Source organism: Leishmania mexicana, chromosome 21 (genome assembly GCF_000234665.1).
Source record: "Leishmania mexicana MHOM/GT/2001/U1103 complete genome, chromosome 21".
Classification (NCBI taxonomy): Eukaryota; Euglenozoa; class Kinetoplastea; order Trypanosomatida; family Trypanosomatidae; genus Leishmania; species Leishmania mexicana.
In genome coordinates this window covers 381868-401030 of record NC_018325.1, presented here as the reverse complement: position 1 = coordinate 401030, position 19163 = coordinate 381868, and the positions used below count along the sequence as shown (strand labels likewise).

Sequence of the window (19163 nt, the reverse complement as noted above, 5' to 3'; positions counted from 1 at the left end):
GAGTGTCTGTCGATTCTAAGCGGCGACCGTGGATGCCTTGCGCTGGAGCACCGTTGTGCGTAGGCGTCCATGTACCACCCCGCACAATGATAGTGGAAGAAGAGCAGCGTGTAGGAGGGAGGGGAGAAGGTGCGCATGAATAAGCTCAAGTGTATGTAGGTGTGTGGCGTGGAGTCGATGTGACAGTGACAAGGACAGTGTAGGCTGCGGTGGAAGGGGAGGGAGAACAACGGGTGTGTCGTGACGAGAAGACCGAGATGGGGTGGGGCGCAGGGACGATACACAGGCAGCCTTGCAACTGTTGTATCCCTCCCCTCCCCCCCACACGCCGCCCACCGGCGCACGGCCCCTTCCTTGTCCATCTGTTGCACACACACACACGCACACGTGCATGCATCCTCCTCCGTTCGATTCATCAACGCCTCTGCGCTACACGAGAAGACACACACAAAAAACGTCTTGGCGCCACTGTATGTGTCCGTCCCTTTGTGTGTGTGTGTGTGTGTAGGAGGGGGAGGGGGGGTCATTGCACAGACGTATGAGCGTGCGCCCTGGCAACGCGAGAGCTTCCAGCTAACGGGATGCACGGGAAGTCGCTGTGATAAGGGGGGTGCCCCGTACGCGCGCGTGTGCGCCGCGCGCCCCTCTCTCCTCTCATGGCTCGATGAAGTGGCTGCTGTGAACATGCAGGGCAGCGAAGAGGAGGGGGGGCACACTCGTCCACAGACACAGACTCGTGCACACGCGAACGCGCTCTGCCCCACCCCCTCCTCTCACGCCTCAGCAAGCCGCACGGAGAGGGAATATACAAGGAAGCGCAAGGGCATCCTGGGCAAAGAGCCTCTCACCCTCTAGAGGAGGTCATCACGCGACAGGGCACTTCGCTGCCGCTGCACCACCCGCAACGCCTTTCGTACTCGCCGCTCGCGTTCGGCCAATGACATCTCCGCCGCTGCAAATCGCTCCAGCAGATGGCGGAGGTCCGATGAGGCGTAAGAGGTCCCTGCCGCTGACGCGTTGCCGCGGCGGTCTCTACTGAAGGTGCGCGTTAACTGTTTCCTTGTCGTCGCAGCAGCAGCAGCAGCAGATCCGGCGGCGCGTTGATAGTCGTCACGAGGCGTCCGTAATGGCGCCCGCGCAGGGGCGACGAGGGCTGCCTGCTTTGCCAGTAGCGACACCTGCTGATGCTTCTCCCTCACCTGCCTCTGCTGCTCCTGAAGGTGGTTCAGGGCTGCTGCCAAGGTGGACTCCTGATTTTCCAGCGTGTCCAGCAACTCCTGCTGAGCAGAGCCACACGACAGTGTAGATGACGTTGAGCACGAGGTGCGGCGACTCGTACTTTGACCCACCCGCGATGTCAGGGCCACCGGTACTTCTTGCCGGCTGTCATGCACATGTTGCTCTACAGCAGCATCCAAGGGTGAAGAAGAGCTGCGGAACCCGCATGTGCTACGTGTGTCCGTGGTGCGGTCCGACGGTGGGCTGTAGTCGCCCTCGATAGAAGTCGTGACGGTGCGTGCGCTGAGCTCGCGATGGTGCAAGCCGCCGTCGCTGTGGATGTAGGCGTCGCGCTCTCCGCGGCCCGCCGTTGTCCTGACCTCAGCACCGTCGCGGGAGATTGGCGACGTGGCGCTGTCGACACGGTGTTGCGCGTGTCTTGGCGGCCCTACACTTGTCGTCGCACGGGACACATCGGCCAGCAGCGGCGGGCCCGCGGCCGTCGACGTCGGCGTGCACCACTGCTGCGTCCACTTCGGCGCGGCTTTGGCGGCGGATGGGGAAGAGGGACGCGGTATTTTGCTGGTGGAATACGCCACGGCAGAGCATGGGGATGTATCATAGCCGTGGTAGGCGCTCTCCGGCGACGAAGGGTGCGAGCGCGGCCCATGCCCACTGTCAGCCGCGGAGATGCTGTCTGCGCCACGATCCAGCGAGCCGCTGACACGCTGCAAAGCCGTGGCCGCGTCTGTCATGCCAGAATGCAGAGCTGGCGCCGCAAAGGCGCGTGGAGGAGGTGTGGCACCGTCAAGCTGCTCCACGCAATCACCCCACTGGCCTGGCCGGCTGAAGCGGCCAACAAGGGCCGCCGACACGCCTCCTGTTGCACCCTCTCCGTGGTGATAAGGCATCTCAGAGCGGTGATCCCCGGCGTTTGCTCGCATCTGGGGTGATGATGCGACAGTCAAGGAGGACTGCAAGGCCCCCGAGAGCGACGCACTGGTGTGCGAGTTGTCGCTGATATTGTGATGCCCCGCAGCTAGGGACGCACTTCGACGCTGCAAGAGCCGCTTCGCATTCTGCAACACCTGCTCGGCGCGAAGTGCGCTGGCCGAGGTGGATGCTTGCAGCTCTGCCCCGGAGACAAAGCCGGTGTCGCTGCCGCCAGAGATCGCGGTGTAGTAGTGTGGGAAGACACGTTGCCTCGGAAAGCCGACTGCTGCTCCTCCGTTTGCTTCTCTGCCGTGCCTGCTCGACGCGGGGTCTGCGTTGTAAGGGTGCGGACGAGGTTGCGGAGTCGCACTCGGTGGCGATGAATGCGCTCTCGACGGCACCGATGCCGTAAGTTCTCCAGACACTTCCGCCACTGTGTTTGCAGAACAATGTTGAAGCGGTGGTGGTGGACAGAGCTGAGAGCGTTCGCTCTGCTGCTGCTGCTGCGGCCCCGTCGATGCAGACGACTGCGCGTCCCATGCGGCTTGATTCTGACGCAGTACTTGAAAGATGGACGCACGCTGCTGAAGAATGCCGAGTGACCGCGTTGCCGTTGTGCCGCTGATAGCGCCGATGGGTGCTGCAGAGCTCGAGCAAAGTCGGCGGCCGCTGTATCCCCCGGCGATGCCTGCGGAACCCGTCGAGGTGACTGCCAGCCCATGGTAGGTAGCTGTGTCGTCTTCAAAGCACCGCATGTTGGGCGAGCGCTCGTGCTCCGTGGAAGAAGAGCGCCTGCCATCATACGGCACCAGGCGCGAAGAGGAATATGCCTCACTCGTCGTCTGGCGAAGTGCGCTCGGGCGACGCTGAGAGTGAGCGCGGGCATCCAGCGCAGTGCGGTAGCCCAGCTCGCGGTCTACTAGGTACAGCATTGCCCGCTCCTCGGCCGCTACGCCATCGGCAGCCGAGCCGTCTTCGTCAGAATAGCCCACACCTCCGCTTGCCTGCCCAGTTTTTGGCCGGCTGCCGTCATAATCCTCTGGGTCGCTGGCGTCACTCGAGAGGCCGTACACAAACGCATCGCGCAGGCTAAGGTGCCGTTTTGCTGTGGCCGTCAGCTCTCCCGCCCCTGGTGTCGCCGACGTGGGTGACAGCCGTGACAGTTCCGCCATCCACAACCGCTTCTTCAGCTGCACAGTGAGCTGCTCGAGTCGCGCTGACTTGGCCTCCGCCACGGCCAAGGAACGCTGCAGCTCCGCTGCCTTCGATGGCGGAGATGCAGGCACAGCAGGCGCCGTCTGCTGCTGCTGGGTGGTCGAGAGTCGAGAAGGGGGAGTCGCTGAGTTGCCGCTCAGCTTGATGGCAGCCGATGCACTTGCCGCTTCGTTCGACTTCGCAAATGCGTCGGCTCGGGCCTGCTCTGACGCATGTGAGGCGTGTCGCTGCTTCTCTGCTGCCACGGTGACCCTCGCGCCTGCGGCAGAGGCATCAGCGTCATTGTCGTTCCCCTCGTGTGCTGTCCCAGAGCGCTGACTTCGGCTGCTTGCGCAGCTGCTGCCTCTGCTGCTGTGGTTGTGGCTGCTCAGTGCAGAGACCGCTTCAGCCACCTCCTCAAGCGTGTGCTTGACGTACTTGCGCATCTTGTGTAAGCTATAACGCTGCTCCGCACGCAGAGCCTTGAGCTCTTCTCGCATGGTTAGCATCGCGCGATCCTCCAGCGAACGGCGCTGCGGCCAAGGCGCAGTGTGGTTGTCCGACGCTGCGCTGCTTGCGGAGAGCGCCGGTGAGCTATGCGGCGGTGGTGCGGGTACTTGAAGACGCTGCTGAACCTCATCTAGCTCCCTCTCCAGGCTGTCCAGCGGCAGGGGCGTGGGGCTAAAAGTGCGGACCCACTCTTGTGCATGGCGTGCCTGTCGTCCCTGCTGCTGCTGCTCGGGGTACTGGGTCGGTTCTAGCGGTGTCGGCGACGGTTCCCGCCCCGCAGAGCTCGCAGACCCATGAAAGGTGGCAGCAAGGGCAGGAGGTGGCGAGACGCCAGCACCGCTGGCACGCGCTGTGTAGAAATTCGGGTCTACGGTGCGCGAGGTGGAGTAGGTGCTCGCTGCGCCCCCACCGCCCTCTGGTTCGTTCGTCAGTGCGTGACTTGGCGTATACACCAACGCCGTGGTGTTACGCGCCACCTGGGCACCTCCCGCAACATCGGCGGAGGGTAGCACCGATGCGGCAGAAGAGGAAGACAGCGATACCGCTCTGTGATGCAGCCGCGGCCACAGGGATGTCGAAATCGAGGCTGCGCGGACGGCACTGGAGAGGCCCTCTTGCCCTGCACCGCCGCACTCATTGCACGTCGTGCGGCGACTCGCGGAGCCGTCTATCGAGAGTGATCGCGGTGACAGGAGGTGCAGAGACATGCTCGTGTTGCGGGACACAGATGCACGCGTCGCTGCCGCAGCGGCCGCTGTATGCATCGCTGAAGCGCGCTGCAGCGGAGGGGGCGGGGGTGGAAAGGGCTGTGATGCCGCGTGGCCCTCTCCACTCTTCGCCACATCAACGATCACTGGTGTGAGGGCAGTGACTGAAGCGTCGTCGTGGCAGCTCGCTGGCTGCTCGGACGGTGGTGGCACATAGACGGCCGTCACGCCCGGTGCGTTGGCTGTCACCTCTGCAGAGCTCTCACGAGTGCTGTCGGCGAATGCGGGCACATCAGGGACGTCGCGGCGACGACTGACGAGTGGCTGAGGGCACGTGGGCAGCGGCTCATCCGCGCCGGCCGCAGCATCGGCTGAGGCTGAGGCCAACTCACGCAGTAGCGAGCGAGCACCGTCTTGAGAAACAATGTGGCGCCCCGACCTTGGCGGATGCTCTGCATTGGCGCTCAAGCGACTCGCTACATCGTCGCCAAGGTTGCGCGTCGCTGATCCAGTGGCTGCAAGGCGCATGGTGATGACCGGCGTCACCGCAGCCTGAACGTCACTGTCCTCCTCAGCGTCGCCTGGCCCTCCCAGCCAAGAGGAAAAGGAAGGCATTGGAACAGGGCAATGACGCTCCCTGTCGGCGCTCTCCTCCCTCGAGTGCGCCGGCACGACGGCGGCAGTGCCACGTTGCACCGTCAGCGGCGATAGCGAAACGTCACCAGCAGTGGACTGGGCCGCGTACAGCGAAGACGAGTGCGAGGCGGCTTCCGGCGAAGCACTGCCCTCCGCCTGAGCCGCGGCACCTGGTGGTGAAGGTGAGGGTGACAGTCGACCCCGACCGTGTCGCTGTCTCCGCAGCTGCTGATGTGGTTCACTGTGTTCTATTCGGAGTGATGGAGAAGCTGACGGGCTCGCTGAAGCCGTCGCAGCGGTCGGAGGCGGAGTGAGAGGCGACAGTGCATCTATCCAGGAGCATTGTGCGTCGCCCGCAGTGCCGCTGACCGATCTGGCGTCGCCGCATGGCGTCGGCTTTGCACATCCTCTCAGGGTTCGAGCTTTGGGAGTCGACAGACTGCGGAGGACGCACTCCGGCCGTCCCACAGTACCACTGGTGTTAGGCGCCGGTGACGATGATGGTCTGCCGCTGCCCTCCGTCGAGGGATACGCGCTGACACGCTTTGCGTCCGTGCGACTGTTGGCCAGCCCGCCTGTGTTGACGGAAGATCGAGCTTGCAGTCGAACAAACCGCCGCTCATCGGTGCCGGGCGAGGGGGCTGCATTCGCCTCCGCCTGCCGTGGCGCTTTCGAGGAACTGGAGAGGCTCTCGTCCTCCACCACTGCATCCGCGCTCAGCTTGAGTGAGGGCCGAGAAGTGCGCGGAGAAGGACGACACAACGCCCGTAGCGCAGCCTGTAGAAGTTGCGCGATGTGGTGTGTCGCCTGTGACACCTCTACAAGCTGACAGACATAAGCCTCGAACTCACACCGCTGGGTGCGGGTCTGCGCGTTGGCATCATGTGGCACAGCGACAGGTACGCCACTGGTGCCCGTAGGGCTTACTGTTAGCCATCCTCTCGCAGACTTTGCCGCCGGCTCAGAGCCACGACATTGGCGCCACTGCTCCAGCTGCACATCCAAGGCACGCACCGCCTCGGCGTGTAGCTGCAGGAAGCTGAGGAGCTCGTCACGAACACGCAGCGCCTGATCGTAGCGCTGACGCAGCGTTGGCGGTCGCTGCTGCTGGCTGGGCCGTTTCTGAGCCGCCTGGCTCGGTGTCGTAGCGCCGTCCATGGCACGGTGCGTGGAAGCTGAACTCGCAGCGGCAAGTGTGGCGCTGGCTTCCTCCTCTTCCTGCACACCGCCATCGCACATCGAAGAGCGCTTCCAGACCCAGTACGCCTCAAAGGTGGCGAAGAGCTCCGCAAGTGCAGGCAAGCATCGGGTGGCGGCAAACTCGGCGGACTCGCGCTGGAGAACATGCAGGCGGTGCACGAGAGACGTAACAGAGGACACCAACGATGGCAACGATGACGGTGTTGGTGATGGTTGGGAGTCTGCTTCGGTGCCGGCACTCGGCGGCTTTTGCTGACGTGAGCTGCTGCTGCTGCTGCTGCCGCTACAACCGTGGCAGTCCGGGGCAATGTTCTCAACGTTATCCATGACTCGTTTTGCGGTGCTCGCCCGCATGGGCGCGACGCGCAGCGCGGCCCTCAAGGACTGAGCGAGACCCACCTGCTCGCTCTGCAGCTCCAGCAGCTGGTCCACCTGTGCTCGACAAGCCTGATACGGCTCTACATCGCGGCTGGATGCCCGCTTCGTGGAAACGAGGTGACGCGCAAAGGGCGCAGCGTCAGCAGACGCGCTGGAGGGAACGGATGCAGCCAGCTCCGTCGTGGGTGTCGTCCGTGGCGCAGCCGCCAACACCCACCCTGGAGCGAGGTCGGCACGAGACATGGGCGGCAAGTCAGCATGGGTGCTCGTGTGCTCACTCATGAAGAGCGAAGATGGCGCCCAAGTCGGCGTTTAAAATCCAAAAGTGAAAGAGGCACAACGGAGCGAGTCCGACGTGCAGTGTGTCCGTCTATGCGTGTGTGTGCGTGTGCGTGTGTACGTGTGTGTGTCGCTCAGCTGGAGCGGGTCCGTGCGTGCATGTGGGCACGCTGAGGTTGGAGGAAGGGAAGGGGGTGGGGGGATGTGCGGTGTCGTCTATTCTCTGCCGTCTATGAAATCCAAACAACAACAAGAGGAGTGCCCAAGCTGGGGTGTGCGAGGGTCTGCCAGAACAGGGAAGGACGGAAGGGAGTCGAGAGGGGTCAAGGACTGTCATGCCCAGCACGGGTGCAGTCGTCTAGGGAAAAAAGGCAGAGACTACGTCCAAGTGGCTAGCGTGTGCGTGCGTGTGGCCATCAAGGGGAAGATCGTTGCTCGACACGCGCCCGCGCACGCACACACACACACACGCCCGGACATGGTCACGCTCTTGTGCTGTGCAAGCGCGTGAGAAGAACAGACGGACGCTCGGGGTGGGGCGGGGTTGTTGAAAAGAGGCCCCCTCTCCCTTGTTCTCGGCGTTCACTGTTTTGCTTTCCGTTCTGCCACTCGCGCGGGAAGATAAGGACGACGGCGACGACGATGATGATAAGAGTTAACTCATACCACACGAAGAGCAGGAGGAGCCAGCGAGGCAGCGAGAGAGAAAAGTAACTGTTCGGCAAGCCCTTGGACGCCGTGTCGCTCGCTACGGCATCACCACAACGACCTTGACACGCGAAATGCGTGTCATCGATGATGCAACGCTAAACATGCGCACACCCAACACGACCACAGGGAGAGTAAGGAGAGCGAGGGACCATCAACACAGCCTTTCCTCGCGCCTCCCGCCTCGCTCTCTCACGCGCTGTCAGCAGCCATCTTCGCCTTCAGCTCGCGGATCTCCATCATCAGCTTCTCTGCCCGGATCGCGTCGCGCTCGTGGGCGTACCAGTAGTTGTACTCTTGATCTAGGTTGCCGGCCTGAGTTGACTCCACCGACAGCACCGCGCTGAGGCGGTGCGGCGCGTTGTCGTCCTGAATGCTTTCTAGATTCACCAGCGCCTGCCGACGGTGCATCCGCTCCATCTCAGTGTAGTACTTGACAGCTTTGCGGCGCAGCTCCACGTGCGCGCCATCGTGCTGGCGCTCAAAATACTCGGAGATTTGGTAGCGAAACGGAAAGATCATGGCGAGGGCGATGCAGGTCATCATTGGCACGTAGGCAGTCGGGCTTGACGCCATGAAGCCGAGCGGCGAGAACCACGGACGCTGCACATATCGCACCATCTTTTCGACTTGGAGTTTACGCAAGGAAGGTGAGTGTTGGGGCGCGTATGGGCCGTCGGTGATTTCGTGACGAAGCAGGAACGGGTTTCTGTTTTCGGGGGGGGGGGGTACACCCAGATGACGCACAGGCACACTAATCTACGACTACTCCTAACACCGCTGCGGTGTGGCGATGGATAGTGGATGGGGCGCGCCTCACTAGGAACTACAAATGCCTCCTTGTCCGCGACGACAGAAGAAAGGGAGGAGGAGGGGTGGTGGGGGAGGGCCGACGGACGACGCGCTCGTCGTTGACAGACGCGTGTCGATGGATGCTACTACGGCGATGGAACGGCTGCTGCTACGGCTGCTGCGCGTTAGCCTGTCATGGCACGAAGGGTGTACGAGGGACAACACGAAAGTGGAAGGCAGTGCGCGAGAGACTCCAGAGAAAGAGAAGGGGGGAACGTAGTGAGGAAGCAGGGAGCAACCGAAGCGGAGCAGCCGCTGTCACACCGACCACTCACCCACCCACACCCCTGCTGAGCACGCCGCACGTGAAGTTGCCGTGCGTCTTCCCCTCCGCAGGTCCGTGCTTTCCATACAAGAGGGTGGGCAAGTAGAGACCCGTCGTGTTCGTAGAGGGGAGGGGCCTACAGTAATGTGTAGACCACTGCACGGCTCGCAGCATCAGGAGAAAAATGACCGCCACGCAGCCCAGCGTTGCACCGGGATCGAGGAAGGAGAGAAGCGGAGGCCGTGAGAGGGAAGCAGAGGTGCACTTTAGCGCCGCTGCCCCCCCCCTCCCCCGCTCACTCTAGACATCCGTGACCCGCGATGGCTGTGGCGGCTACCTGGTCGGTTTCCCTGGGAAGCAATGCGTTGGAGAAAATGTATCGAGAAACATGCGCAATGCATACGCGGCCATGCCTGCAGTCGCGTCTCCCTTGGAAGAGATCTAGCACCTCGGCATGAAAAGGGGCTCACAGGCAGGCAGCCAGCCACTCCGGCAGTCACACGCACGTGGACACACAAGGACAGAGAGAGAGATGGACGCAGCCATACACGCGCTGGGGCAGCGAGTGCGCACCCGTAACCCGGAAAAAAGAAAGACGGGAAGGGAAAACATAAGAAAGGGGTTCGAGCAAGCAAGCGGGGGCGGGGTGGGCCCACTTCCACGCACACGCACACGCACAGGCGCACACAGAGAAACTGAAGGTACAGAGAGAAAAGAATGGGGCCTGCGCGTGGCATTGCTACATCTACATCACGTCGAGGAGGAGAGGAGAGGCGAGACGCACGCACGCACGTGCCGGGCCACACATCTCGCGGTGTGCGTGACCACATGAGTATGCATGCATATGTGTGTCTCTCGCCCGCAAAATGCCCCTATTGGTATGGCATTCTTTTTTTATTGGCCCCCTCCCCTTCCCGCTCCACGCCCACCCTGCGGGTGGGCGGGCCTACACCTTGAAGTTGGGGCTCGCCGCCGCGCCGCACCACGGACAGCGCTTTGCCGTCAGCACAAACTTGTTCCAGTCCGCCTGGTTCGCCGGGCGATGGCACTGGGCGCACTTCGTCAGACCATCGCCGATGACGGGGTAGCCGGTCACTGCGCACGTCGGGTACACTTTGCCTGTGTGCGGGGACTTCACGGAGCCGGCAAACATCAGCTCTCCGTTCTCCGGATCGGAAACCATCGGTAGCGTCCGGCTATCCGAGGCGACCGTGTTGTCGATGGACACGGTCAGCACCCAGTTGTTCACCTCCTCCATCGCCTGCGCCGCCACGGTGGGTTCCTTCGGCAGGCGGTACACCTTCGGGAAGTCCGTCACAGCAAAGTCCGTGTTGTCGATCCCGCTGCTGTCCGTGTCGCCGTCGTCGATGCGCTCGTTGATGTCGAGTGCGCGGTTGAGGTAGAGGAAGGCAACGTCCTGCATCCCCTCAACCCCCGAGCGCTTCGCGGCCATGCCGGCGTCGTAGAACGCCTTATCCGGCGCCACATGCGGGATCCAGCGCGGCAGCCCGAGCATGAGCTGCACGGCAAAGTCCGGCATGTTCAACTCGGTCTCCATCTTTCGGGACATGAAGTAGATGTGCACCACGCTCGCGAGCGCCGTGGCCTTGGCGATGTCCTCGCTCTTCTGGCCAGACTGCGTCATGCTGTCCACCACCTTTACAAGGCCGTCATGCAGCGGCTGCAGCAGCGTCGCCACCGTGTCGTCGCCCGGGAGCAGCGGGATCACCTTCTGTGCCACCGACATCCACGTCTCGTAGAAGCGGAAGTCGTCCGAATCCATGGTGTTCTTGCTGAGCGCCTCGAGGCACTGCACCGGGTCGCCTTGGCGCAGGAGATGCTGCACCTGCAGGCCCGTCACGTACTGCACCTCCTCCGGCGACCTCTGCGCCGCCATGCGCAGTGCGTTTGAAAAGTCGGCCTTGCTGATGTACGCCTTCATGGCCACATCGGGGTCCATCTCCTCCACCACCTTGGCGTCCTTCATGGACCCGCCGGAGATGCTGTCCTGCACGATGGCGCGCTTCACAAAGTTCTCCAGCTCCGGGCTCACACGCTTCGCCAGTGCTTCGGCCATGTCGAACTTGCGCGCCTGTACGTACATGTTGATGGCGGCCTTGTAGTCCTCGCAGTCCTCGAGGCACTTGCCGGCCTCGACGTAGCGCTGCGCCGCCTTGAGCTTGTCGATGGCGCTGCGCAGCACCTCCTTCAGCAAGTTGCGCGCGTGCTTCTGCGCCACCTTCACGGCGCGCACCCACAGATTGGCGAGTGTCGCCGGGTCCGGCACCATCTCCGGTGTGGCCGCCAGGTAGGTGTCAATGGCCAGCTGGTACTCGCTGTTCTCCTCCAAGACCGCTCCGGCCTTCTGCGGATCGTTCGAGTTTAGCGCCATGCGCTTTGCCACATCGCTCTGCATTTCCGGGCAGTGCTCCTTCGCCACCCGCTGCGCCTCGGAGAACATCTTCGCGTCGACGTACAACTTCAGCAGCGTCTCCGGCGCGTTCGCGCGCAGGAACAGCGCCTCGGCCTCCTTGTAGTTGCCCTGCTGGAAGCACACACGCCCATTGGCGGCGCACACGTGCGGCACCGCCGACGGGTCGTAGTTCTCAGCAACACGCATCGCACCGGTGAAGTCGTGCTGATGTACATACATGTCAATCGCCTCACGCGGCTTGCCGGACTTGATAAAGGCGTCCTCGGCCATGCGGAAGTCGCCCTGGTCCTCGTAGTGCATGGCGTACTTGAGGTACACGTACGGCACCTTCGCCGGCCGCGCTAGCTGTGCCCACTGGAGTGCCAGGTCAAACTTGGAGTTCTCCAGCGCCGCCTCGATGCCGGCCTCGATAAGATTGAACTTGCCGAGCAGCCGCACACCCTCTTCGCTGTCCATCACCGTCGCGCGCGACACGACCACCTGCTTCGCCGCGTTGGCGCCGCCGTGCACTTTGGCAATGCGCACTGCGTCGTCCCAGAGATCGCGGTCGCGGTACATGGAGACGGCGCGGCTCCAGTCCTTGCCGGCGATAAAGTGGGTCTCAGCTGCCTTGAGATTGCCCTCTTTCTGGAACTGCGCGGCGAGCGCCAGGTGCGTCTGCACAACGTAGCCGGAGCGGTACGCCTGCACGAGTCGCATCATGTTCGTGTAGTCGCGGTTCTTGCGGTACATCATGATGGCACCATCTGCATCGTTCACCTTCAGATATATGCGCTCGGCGGCTGCGTAGTCGCCCTTCGTCTCCAGCTGCTTCGCCTGGCTTACGAAGAGTTCGACCAGCTTGTCCTGCTCGAGGTGGCGCTGAGCAACGCGGTACATGTGGTCGGTCATGCCAGCGCGCGAGTACATGTCGACGGCGTCGCTGACGGCGCCACACTTGATGTAGAGCTTCTCTGCCTCGGCGTACTGGTGTACCTCTTCGTAGTGGTGCGCAATCCGCTGGTAGGCGCTCTTGGTGGCCGCGTCGACCGGCCCTCCGGAGCTGCCCACGCCGCCGTTGCTCTGCGTCTCCAGGATGGCCGCCGCCTTTGCCCACTGCCGCGAGTCCAGCGCCGCCTTCACGGCCTTGCCGTACTTGCCCGCCTCGTTGTAGTGGTTAATGGCCTGGTCGACGTGCTTCTGCGAGACAAGGTAGTCGCCCCACGCCTCCTCCAGCGGGACAACCTGCTGCGGCGCGGCCGTCTTGGCATATTCGACGGCACGGCTGAAGGCGTGACCTCGCTTGTAGGCGTCGATCGCGCGGTCTGTCATGTGCAGCTTGTCGAAGAAGTCGCCAGCGACCTCGAATACCTGCGCCTTGAAGAGCGCGGCCGCGATCGCCTCCAGCAGTTGCTGCTCAGGCTTCAGGTTGTTCACGGAGACCACCTGCGCTGCACGGGCCGGCGTGCCACCGCGCAGGTACAGGTTGATGGCGTCAATGAACTTGCCGTCCTTCTCGCGCATCTCGCCCGCCTTTTCGTACTGACGAGTCTCCATCAGCCACGCGAAGTACCGGGCACGACGGTTGGCGACGTCGTCGAGGCCGCGCGACTCGGCGATGGCCAGGCTCTCGTCAAAGCAGTTCATCTCCTCCCACATTTGCATGGCGTCCTCGACACGGCCGTTCTCGAGGAAGAGCTGCTCGGCTCGCTTGAAGTCTTGACTCATCATGTACAGCTCCGCCAGCACCGTGTAGTGCTCGTAGCCGGTGGTGGCGTCCGCGCTGTCCGCCTTCGCCTTTGCCGCGAGCTGATGAATGCGCTGCAGCGCGTTCACCTTCGCGACATCGCCCAGAGCCGCGTAGCAGCGCTCCGCAATGAAAAGCTTCATCTCCTGCAGTGACACGTTGGCGAGTGTGCTCCACATCACCTCTGTCCCGGGAGACAGCGACGTACGCTCCAGCAAGTCGCATGCGCGGTCCAGGTCGCGTTCCTCCATGGCGGCGCGGAACTCGATGAGCGACTCGTCCAGCGCGTAGGCGACGGTGCTAACGCCTTCGTCGACAATCACCTCCGTCTTGCCGTTGCCACGCTCCATGCCCTCCACCTCCCCGCGAATCGGCACGATGGTGACACGTTCCGGCGACTCGACGTTATACCACACGCAAAGCTCGAGGCGGCTCTGCGCCACGGCGACGTCGCTGCGTGGCACCCACTGCACATACGTGCAGTAGCTCAGCAGTGTGGTGCGCTGCTGCCTGGAGATGTCGTAGAGGTACAACTGGTGCTGCTTGTCGCGAAACAGCAGCCGCGACGCGCGGAAGTCGAGCTCCAGCCAGTCGATCTTCGACTCGTGCGGCACGCGGGCGATGGAGACGCCGCTCCTGAGGTCGTCAATCTGAATCGTCTGCCGGTCGATGAGGTACGCAATGACGCAGCGCGAGTTGTACGCATCGAGCGCACCGGAGCTGCTCGGCACGGAGGTGGACACAAGAGGCGAGCCGGTCGTCGTGTTCACCTCGCGACGCTGCCCGCCGGCGCCTCCACTGCCGGCCGCACCGGCACCTGCGTCACTTGCAAGGGGGTTAAGGACACGCACGCTGATGCGGTGCGCGTTGCGCTCCTCGGTGCGGCACGTGCCGAGAATCATGTTCTTGCCGTACTCGATGAGGCACAGCTCGCCAACGTTGAACACCATGCAGATCTGTTCATTGTCGAAGGTAAACTTCTCCCGCCCGGTGAGCTGCCACGGCACCTCGCTCAGCTTGTGCGACACCAAGTCACCAAGGAGGAGGGTGGCCGAGGTGTGGGCGACGAGGTAGCGGTCCTGGTAGACGTTCACCTTTTGAATCTCAAAGCCCATGTAGGACTGCAGCACTAGCCGCGTCCCGCTCGCCAGCCGCTTCACTATCACCTGGCTGTGGCTCACGTACGTGAACTCGTACGCGCCGCGCATGCGGTAGCGGCGCAGACAGCAGTCAAACACGTCCACAGAGCCGGTGACAGAGCCGGTGACAAGCCGGCTGCCATCGCGCTTCCACTGCATTGCGCTGAAGCCCTCGCTGTGCGGCAGGTAAACGACGGCGCCCTCCTCCCACTTGTGAGAGCGGATGTTGAGGTCGAAGATGCGGATCTGCTCGCGACCGGCGATCGCGACGGCCTGCCCGCTCGGGTTGCAGACACCCCCAGTGAAGCTCCCGATGTCCTTCATGTCGAACGAGATCACCTGCGGTTTCTGGCAGCTCTTCGGGGTGTAGAAGGCGACCTGGCAGTCGGTGCCGGCCGCGCAGATGCTTTCGCCCCATGCCAGCATGTACGGCGCGCAGCTGTGGACGAAGAGCCGCTTCGCCCCCGCCACCTCGGCGCCGTCCTCGGAGGCCTCGAGGACATACTGGTAGACGGTGCCGTCGAGGTGGCCTGTCAGGATCTTAGTGTTGTCGCGGCTGGTGCACATGGACACGGCCGGGTGGTCGTGTGAATAGAGGACGTGCGACTTGTTCGCCTTCAGCATGCCCACCTTCACACTGCCATCCAACGTGGCGAAGGCGATGAGCTCCACCCCCTGAGAGAACGTGTTGGGCCACACAACGCACGTCACCGGCGATGTCTGCGACAGCTTGTTGCGGATAGCCTTCTTTTCGCCCCATTCCAGCCCGAGACGGTACACGAAGACAATGTTATCGGACTGCGCAATCGCCAGCAGCGAGCTGTCGGGGGAGAAGGCCATGCCCGTCACGATGTAGCCTCGCCCGCCCTTGTCCGACGCCGCCTTCGTCGCGAACTTGTCGCGCCGCTCGCCCTGCTCGTCGAACAGCTGAATGTGCCGCGTGGCGTCGGCGACGGCGAGGCGCTTGTTGTTCGCAGAGAAGCAGATGGCCTGCGTGCGGGCAGTGCCCAGCTGGCCCTTCATGATGTTCTGGTAAAACTGTACCTGCATGGTTCAGGGCAACGGTATAGGAGAGAAGAGGGGCACCTCTGTGCGTGTGTGTGTGTGTGTGTGTGTGTGTGTGACTATCTAAGAAGGGACCAACCGCGGCAGGGGCAAGGGGATGAGCGGGGGGGGACTCGCTTGGTATGTCGAGGGGCGAGCGGTGACGCCCAGCAACGCACCGCCGCCTCCTTCGCTGTCGTGGCCGGGGTGCAGCCCGCCTGCTTGATCGCGTGTACGCGAAGCAGCTGATGCAGCAGCCGTTGGTCAGTAAAGCACGCACTTCTCTTGCTCGCACTTCCGCGAACACGCGGCACGTTTTGATGCTGCCGTTGCTGCCAAAACGTGTGCCGGTGCCTGTGTGCTCTCGTGCGTGCAAGCCTGTACAAGGTCGTTCCGCGCGCCAGCACCTGAGGACCGATGCTGGAGAAGGCGCCTGTATTAAAGGGAGGGGTCAGAGGATTTGTTCTCTTCTTGGCGAAGCGTCAGAGGTGGAGAAGAGCGAGGGAGCGCGGAGATGGTTCATGAGAGAGTTTCAAGACAGCAGGTGTGTGCATCAGGGGGCAAGGCCGGACATGCGCATGTGTGGAGTTCGTGGTGATGGAGAGAGATGGCGGAAAGGGCACAGACGCGGACGCGCATCACCCATAAACCTCACCGGAGAAAGAGGAGAGGTGGGGAAGGGAGGGAAGACACACATGAGCACAGTTGAGCGCGCTGGTCGGCCCTCCCCCCACCGCTCGTCTCTGAGACACCGGTGTGTGCACGTGTGTGTGTGTGTGTGTGTGTGTGTGTGTCTCCGCGATGGCTGACGTTAGTGCAAAGAGGCGCCCATACGCTGATCAAACATGTCTCCGTCGTGAGCCACGCCATGGCACACACGTGGGATGGCGCACGCGCAAGAAGGGAAGGGCAGCAGCAGCAGCAGAGGAGGTCGGGACGCATCGCATGCATGCGCGCCATTCCACGAACTCTCTCCCTCTCTTCGCTCACTCCGATCCGCCCTTTCACACACGTCTCCTGCGCTAGATACTGAAGACAGCGTCGTCCCCATCATCACCGTCAGCGCCGGCGTTAGCACTTGTGTGTGGTGGTGCGTCCTGGTCGACGACAGCAGCGGCGGTATCCGTGACGGCCGAACCCGCCGCAGCAAGTGCGCTCTCGCCCTTATGTCGAACGCTTCCCTGTGCGCTCGCCGTCGTGCCACGAAGAGACGCCAGCAGTACGCGCCGCAGAACTCGCATGGGCACCTCTCTGTCTGGCTCGGAGAGGTGAAACACCGGTTCGATCCCGGTCGCCGCATCGCCGACCAGAAGTCGACTCAGGAAGCCCTGCTCCATGCAGCTCCGCCGAACCGCGAAGGCGAGCACGGCGGTGTCGGTCGCTCTCTTGCGTGTGACGGTATTGTATAGAACGGCACGATCCAGCTTGCGCTGAGACACGGGCAGCTCTGCCGTCATTGCGGCGGTGGAGGATGTGTCAGCAGAGTCACCGTGAGGCTTCGTCAGCGACGCACACGGTGTTGACTGCGGCTGCCGCTCGTCGCCGTCGGCGCTGGACTCGCTCTTGAGGCCCTTGCAAACCGTTTTGCCCCCTGAACAACCTAGCCGAGGCCGCTTGCGCTGCTCGTGTGCCACCATGAGCAGCGGGAAGGGCTTATTCCTGTCTACGGCGTGGTCGAACAACCGCTCGATCCACCGGATCTGCGGCATCTCGGCGTCTGGGACGGACAAGAGCAGCGAGAAGAGCAGTCGTTCAGTCCACCACTCGCGGCCGTAGTGAAGGAGGAGCTCTTCGCCAGCGTGCAGATCTCGCAGCGGAACTAGCGTGAGAAGGCCGGTGTCGGCGTCTACGTTCAGAGTCACGTTGGCCTTGTGCTTCATCGCCTGAAAAAGCGCCTCGGCGGCGGCGTATAGCTCCTGCTCAGAAGACAGTTGCCGCGCTATCTCCGGGTCGGCGCGGAGAGTCGCCAGGAGCGCTTCACGCTGCGCGTCCGCGTCCGCGTCGCCGGTGCTCTCGTAGAGCGCCATGCGCTGGCGATGGCCCTTCCAGTACTCGTGGTTCGCCAAGTCGTCAGGCGGCGGCAGTGGCCACGCGACGCCGTCGTTGATGTCGAAGAGGTGTGCCTCGGAGATGAGCGGCGGTGATGTCTTCAACCCCGGCGGTGAGAGTCCAAAAGCGGATGCTGGAGCACCAGCAGAGCGCTCCCGGAGGGTTTCCGCTGTGGGTGCGACGGTCTTCTGACTAACTGGGCGGCGCAGTTTATGTACAGCAGGCATGTCGTCGGCCTCATCGGTGTCGTCATCCATATCTGCCTCCTCGCTTTCTGGCGGGTGCGCAAAGGACGCCTTCTCCTGCGCCGCCAGCTTCTGCAGCTGCTCCTCGCTGAGCTCCTCGCCGTTGTCCAGCGCTGCCTCCAGCTTGGCTAACTCTGTATGTGTGCTGCAGAGGGCCGCCCGCGGCAATGGCGTGGGCAACGATGTGGCCGCCGTGACAGCGGTGGTGGCATGCTGGAGGTATCGGTGATGATGGCGACAGCACCACGCCTGCAAGCCAGTGACGTCGGGGCAGAGCGGTGCCGCGGAGCTCGGTGCAACCAAGTACCAGCCATCCTCCGTCGCCACGTGCAGGTAGGCAGATGTGCTGAACATGTGCCGAAGGGCCAGAAAGCGGCGCAGCGAGATGCTGTGTCGAGGAGCAAAGGCCAAGTTCAGCACGAGCGGTGGGCCCTGTGTGACGATGGCGGATGTTGGGTTACGAGGAGCGTCCGGCCGATCTGCGCTACTGTCAGCTGTGGCGGCAGTCGTGGCGGTCGCAGCGGCGAAAGCAGCGGTGGGCAGTATCTCGATGGGGTGAAACTTCTTTATCGGCTTTCTGAGAAACACGCCGCGCAGCCCAGGGAGGCGCTCGCTCGGACCAAGGCGCGTCACAACATCCTTCGCCTGCATTGCGGTGGATAAGAGAGATGACGACGGCGACGGCGACGGCGACGGCGAAGAGCGCGAAAGTTGCATGCCGCAAGTGGCCAAGCACCGTCGCTGCTGCAGCAGCAGCCGGAGCAGCCACGAACTAGCGCTGCCGCCACATGGCCCTCGCTGTAGTCGCTGCTGCAAGAGAGAGAGAGGCGTCACCCCGAATAGTAGATGTGGATGCGGCGGCATGTGTCCAGCAACGGTTGGTGCGCCCTGAAGACTGTGCAGTGCGTCCCACGGTGCGGTAGGGAAGGGTGGAGAGCGTGCAGGGATCGGCAGTAAAGAGGATGGAGAAAAGACACACGCACACACGCATGCATGCATGTGAAATCATAGCGCCTGAGGAGGAGGCAGTGGCCGTCCTGAGCATGATAGCGGCCAACGGGTTGGTGCAGTCGCCCTCCCTCCCCGCATCAGCAACCGCAACCCCCCCCCCCTGAGGGCCGGAGAGAAGCGTGTTGGAATATGGGGGACACTGTAGAAGTCTCGTAAGGAGGAGAACGGCGGGGCGGGTACACGCTGAAGGAAAAGGGAAAGGGAAAATAAGCGCGCACACACACACGCACATGCATTCACGTACACCCACACACACACACGGACGGACATGCACAGGGGGGAAAAGGAAGAAGAAGCCGCCAGTGCCCTGCGCATATGGCGCCTTTGCTCAGCAATACTGTGTCTTGTGCTTGCCTGCGTGCGTGACCGACGATTCGCGGTGCCACAAGCTGTGTATTCAGAGAAGGGCAGGCAAGAAAGGTGCGCGGCGTGCTGACCTCACCCTGCATGCGCGTGTGCGTGGAAGGGGAGGGTGCAACAAGGCGGGGTACGGGGGAGGGGAAGGTAAGGGGGGGGGGTGATGGCGTGAGACACCAGACACAGCCGCCGCACTCTCTTCTTTTGGTTCGCAGGAAGGGGATATAAAGAAAGGAGAACGAGAAAGCGGCGAGGGGCGATTGGGACCGCAGACGACA

At 62.9% G+C, this 19163-nt stretch overlaps 4 protein-coding genes across 4 annotated transcripts; all 4 read right to left on the bottom strand.

The window, feature by feature from the left end:
- Window positions 1-851: 851 nt before the first annotated feature.
- On the bottom strand, window positions 852-7058 carry LMXM_21_1000 (hypothetical protein, unknown function; the record flags this gene model as incomplete). The annotated part of the gene is made up of 1 exon (XM_003875307.1): window positions 852-7058. The coding sequence occupies one exon, from the start codon at window positions 7056-7058 to the stop codon at window positions 852-854; it is 6207 nt and encodes a 2068-aa protein (XP_003875356.1).
- Window positions 7059-7955: 897 nt separating this feature from the next.
- LMXM_21_0990 (conserved hypothetical protein) lies at window positions 7956-8384 on the bottom strand (the record flags this gene model as incomplete). Its single annotated transcript, XM_003875306.1, has 1 exon — window positions 7956-8384. The coding sequence occupies one exon, from the start codon at window positions 8382-8384 to the stop codon at window positions 7956-7958; it is 429 nt and encodes a 142-aa protein (XP_003875355.1).
- A 1442-nt stretch (window positions 8385-9826) lies between these two features.
- LMXM_21_0980 (conserved hypothetical protein) lies at window positions 9827-15229 on the bottom strand (the record flags this gene model as incomplete). The annotated part of the gene is made up of 1 exon (XM_003875305.1): window positions 9827-15229. The coding sequence occupies one exon, from the start codon at window positions 15227-15229 to the stop codon at window positions 9827-9829; it is 5403 nt and encodes a 1800-aa protein (XP_003875354.1).
- Window positions 15230-16245: 1016 nt separating this feature from the next.
- Window positions 16246-18381, bottom strand: LMXM_21_0970 (conserved hypothetical protein; the record flags this gene model as incomplete). Its single annotated transcript, XM_003875304.1, has 1 exon — window positions 16246-18381. The coding sequence occupies one exon, from the start codon at window positions 18379-18381 to the stop codon at window positions 16246-16248; it is 2136 nt and encodes a 711-aa protein (XP_003875353.1).
- Window positions 18382-19163: the final 782 nt, after the last annotated feature.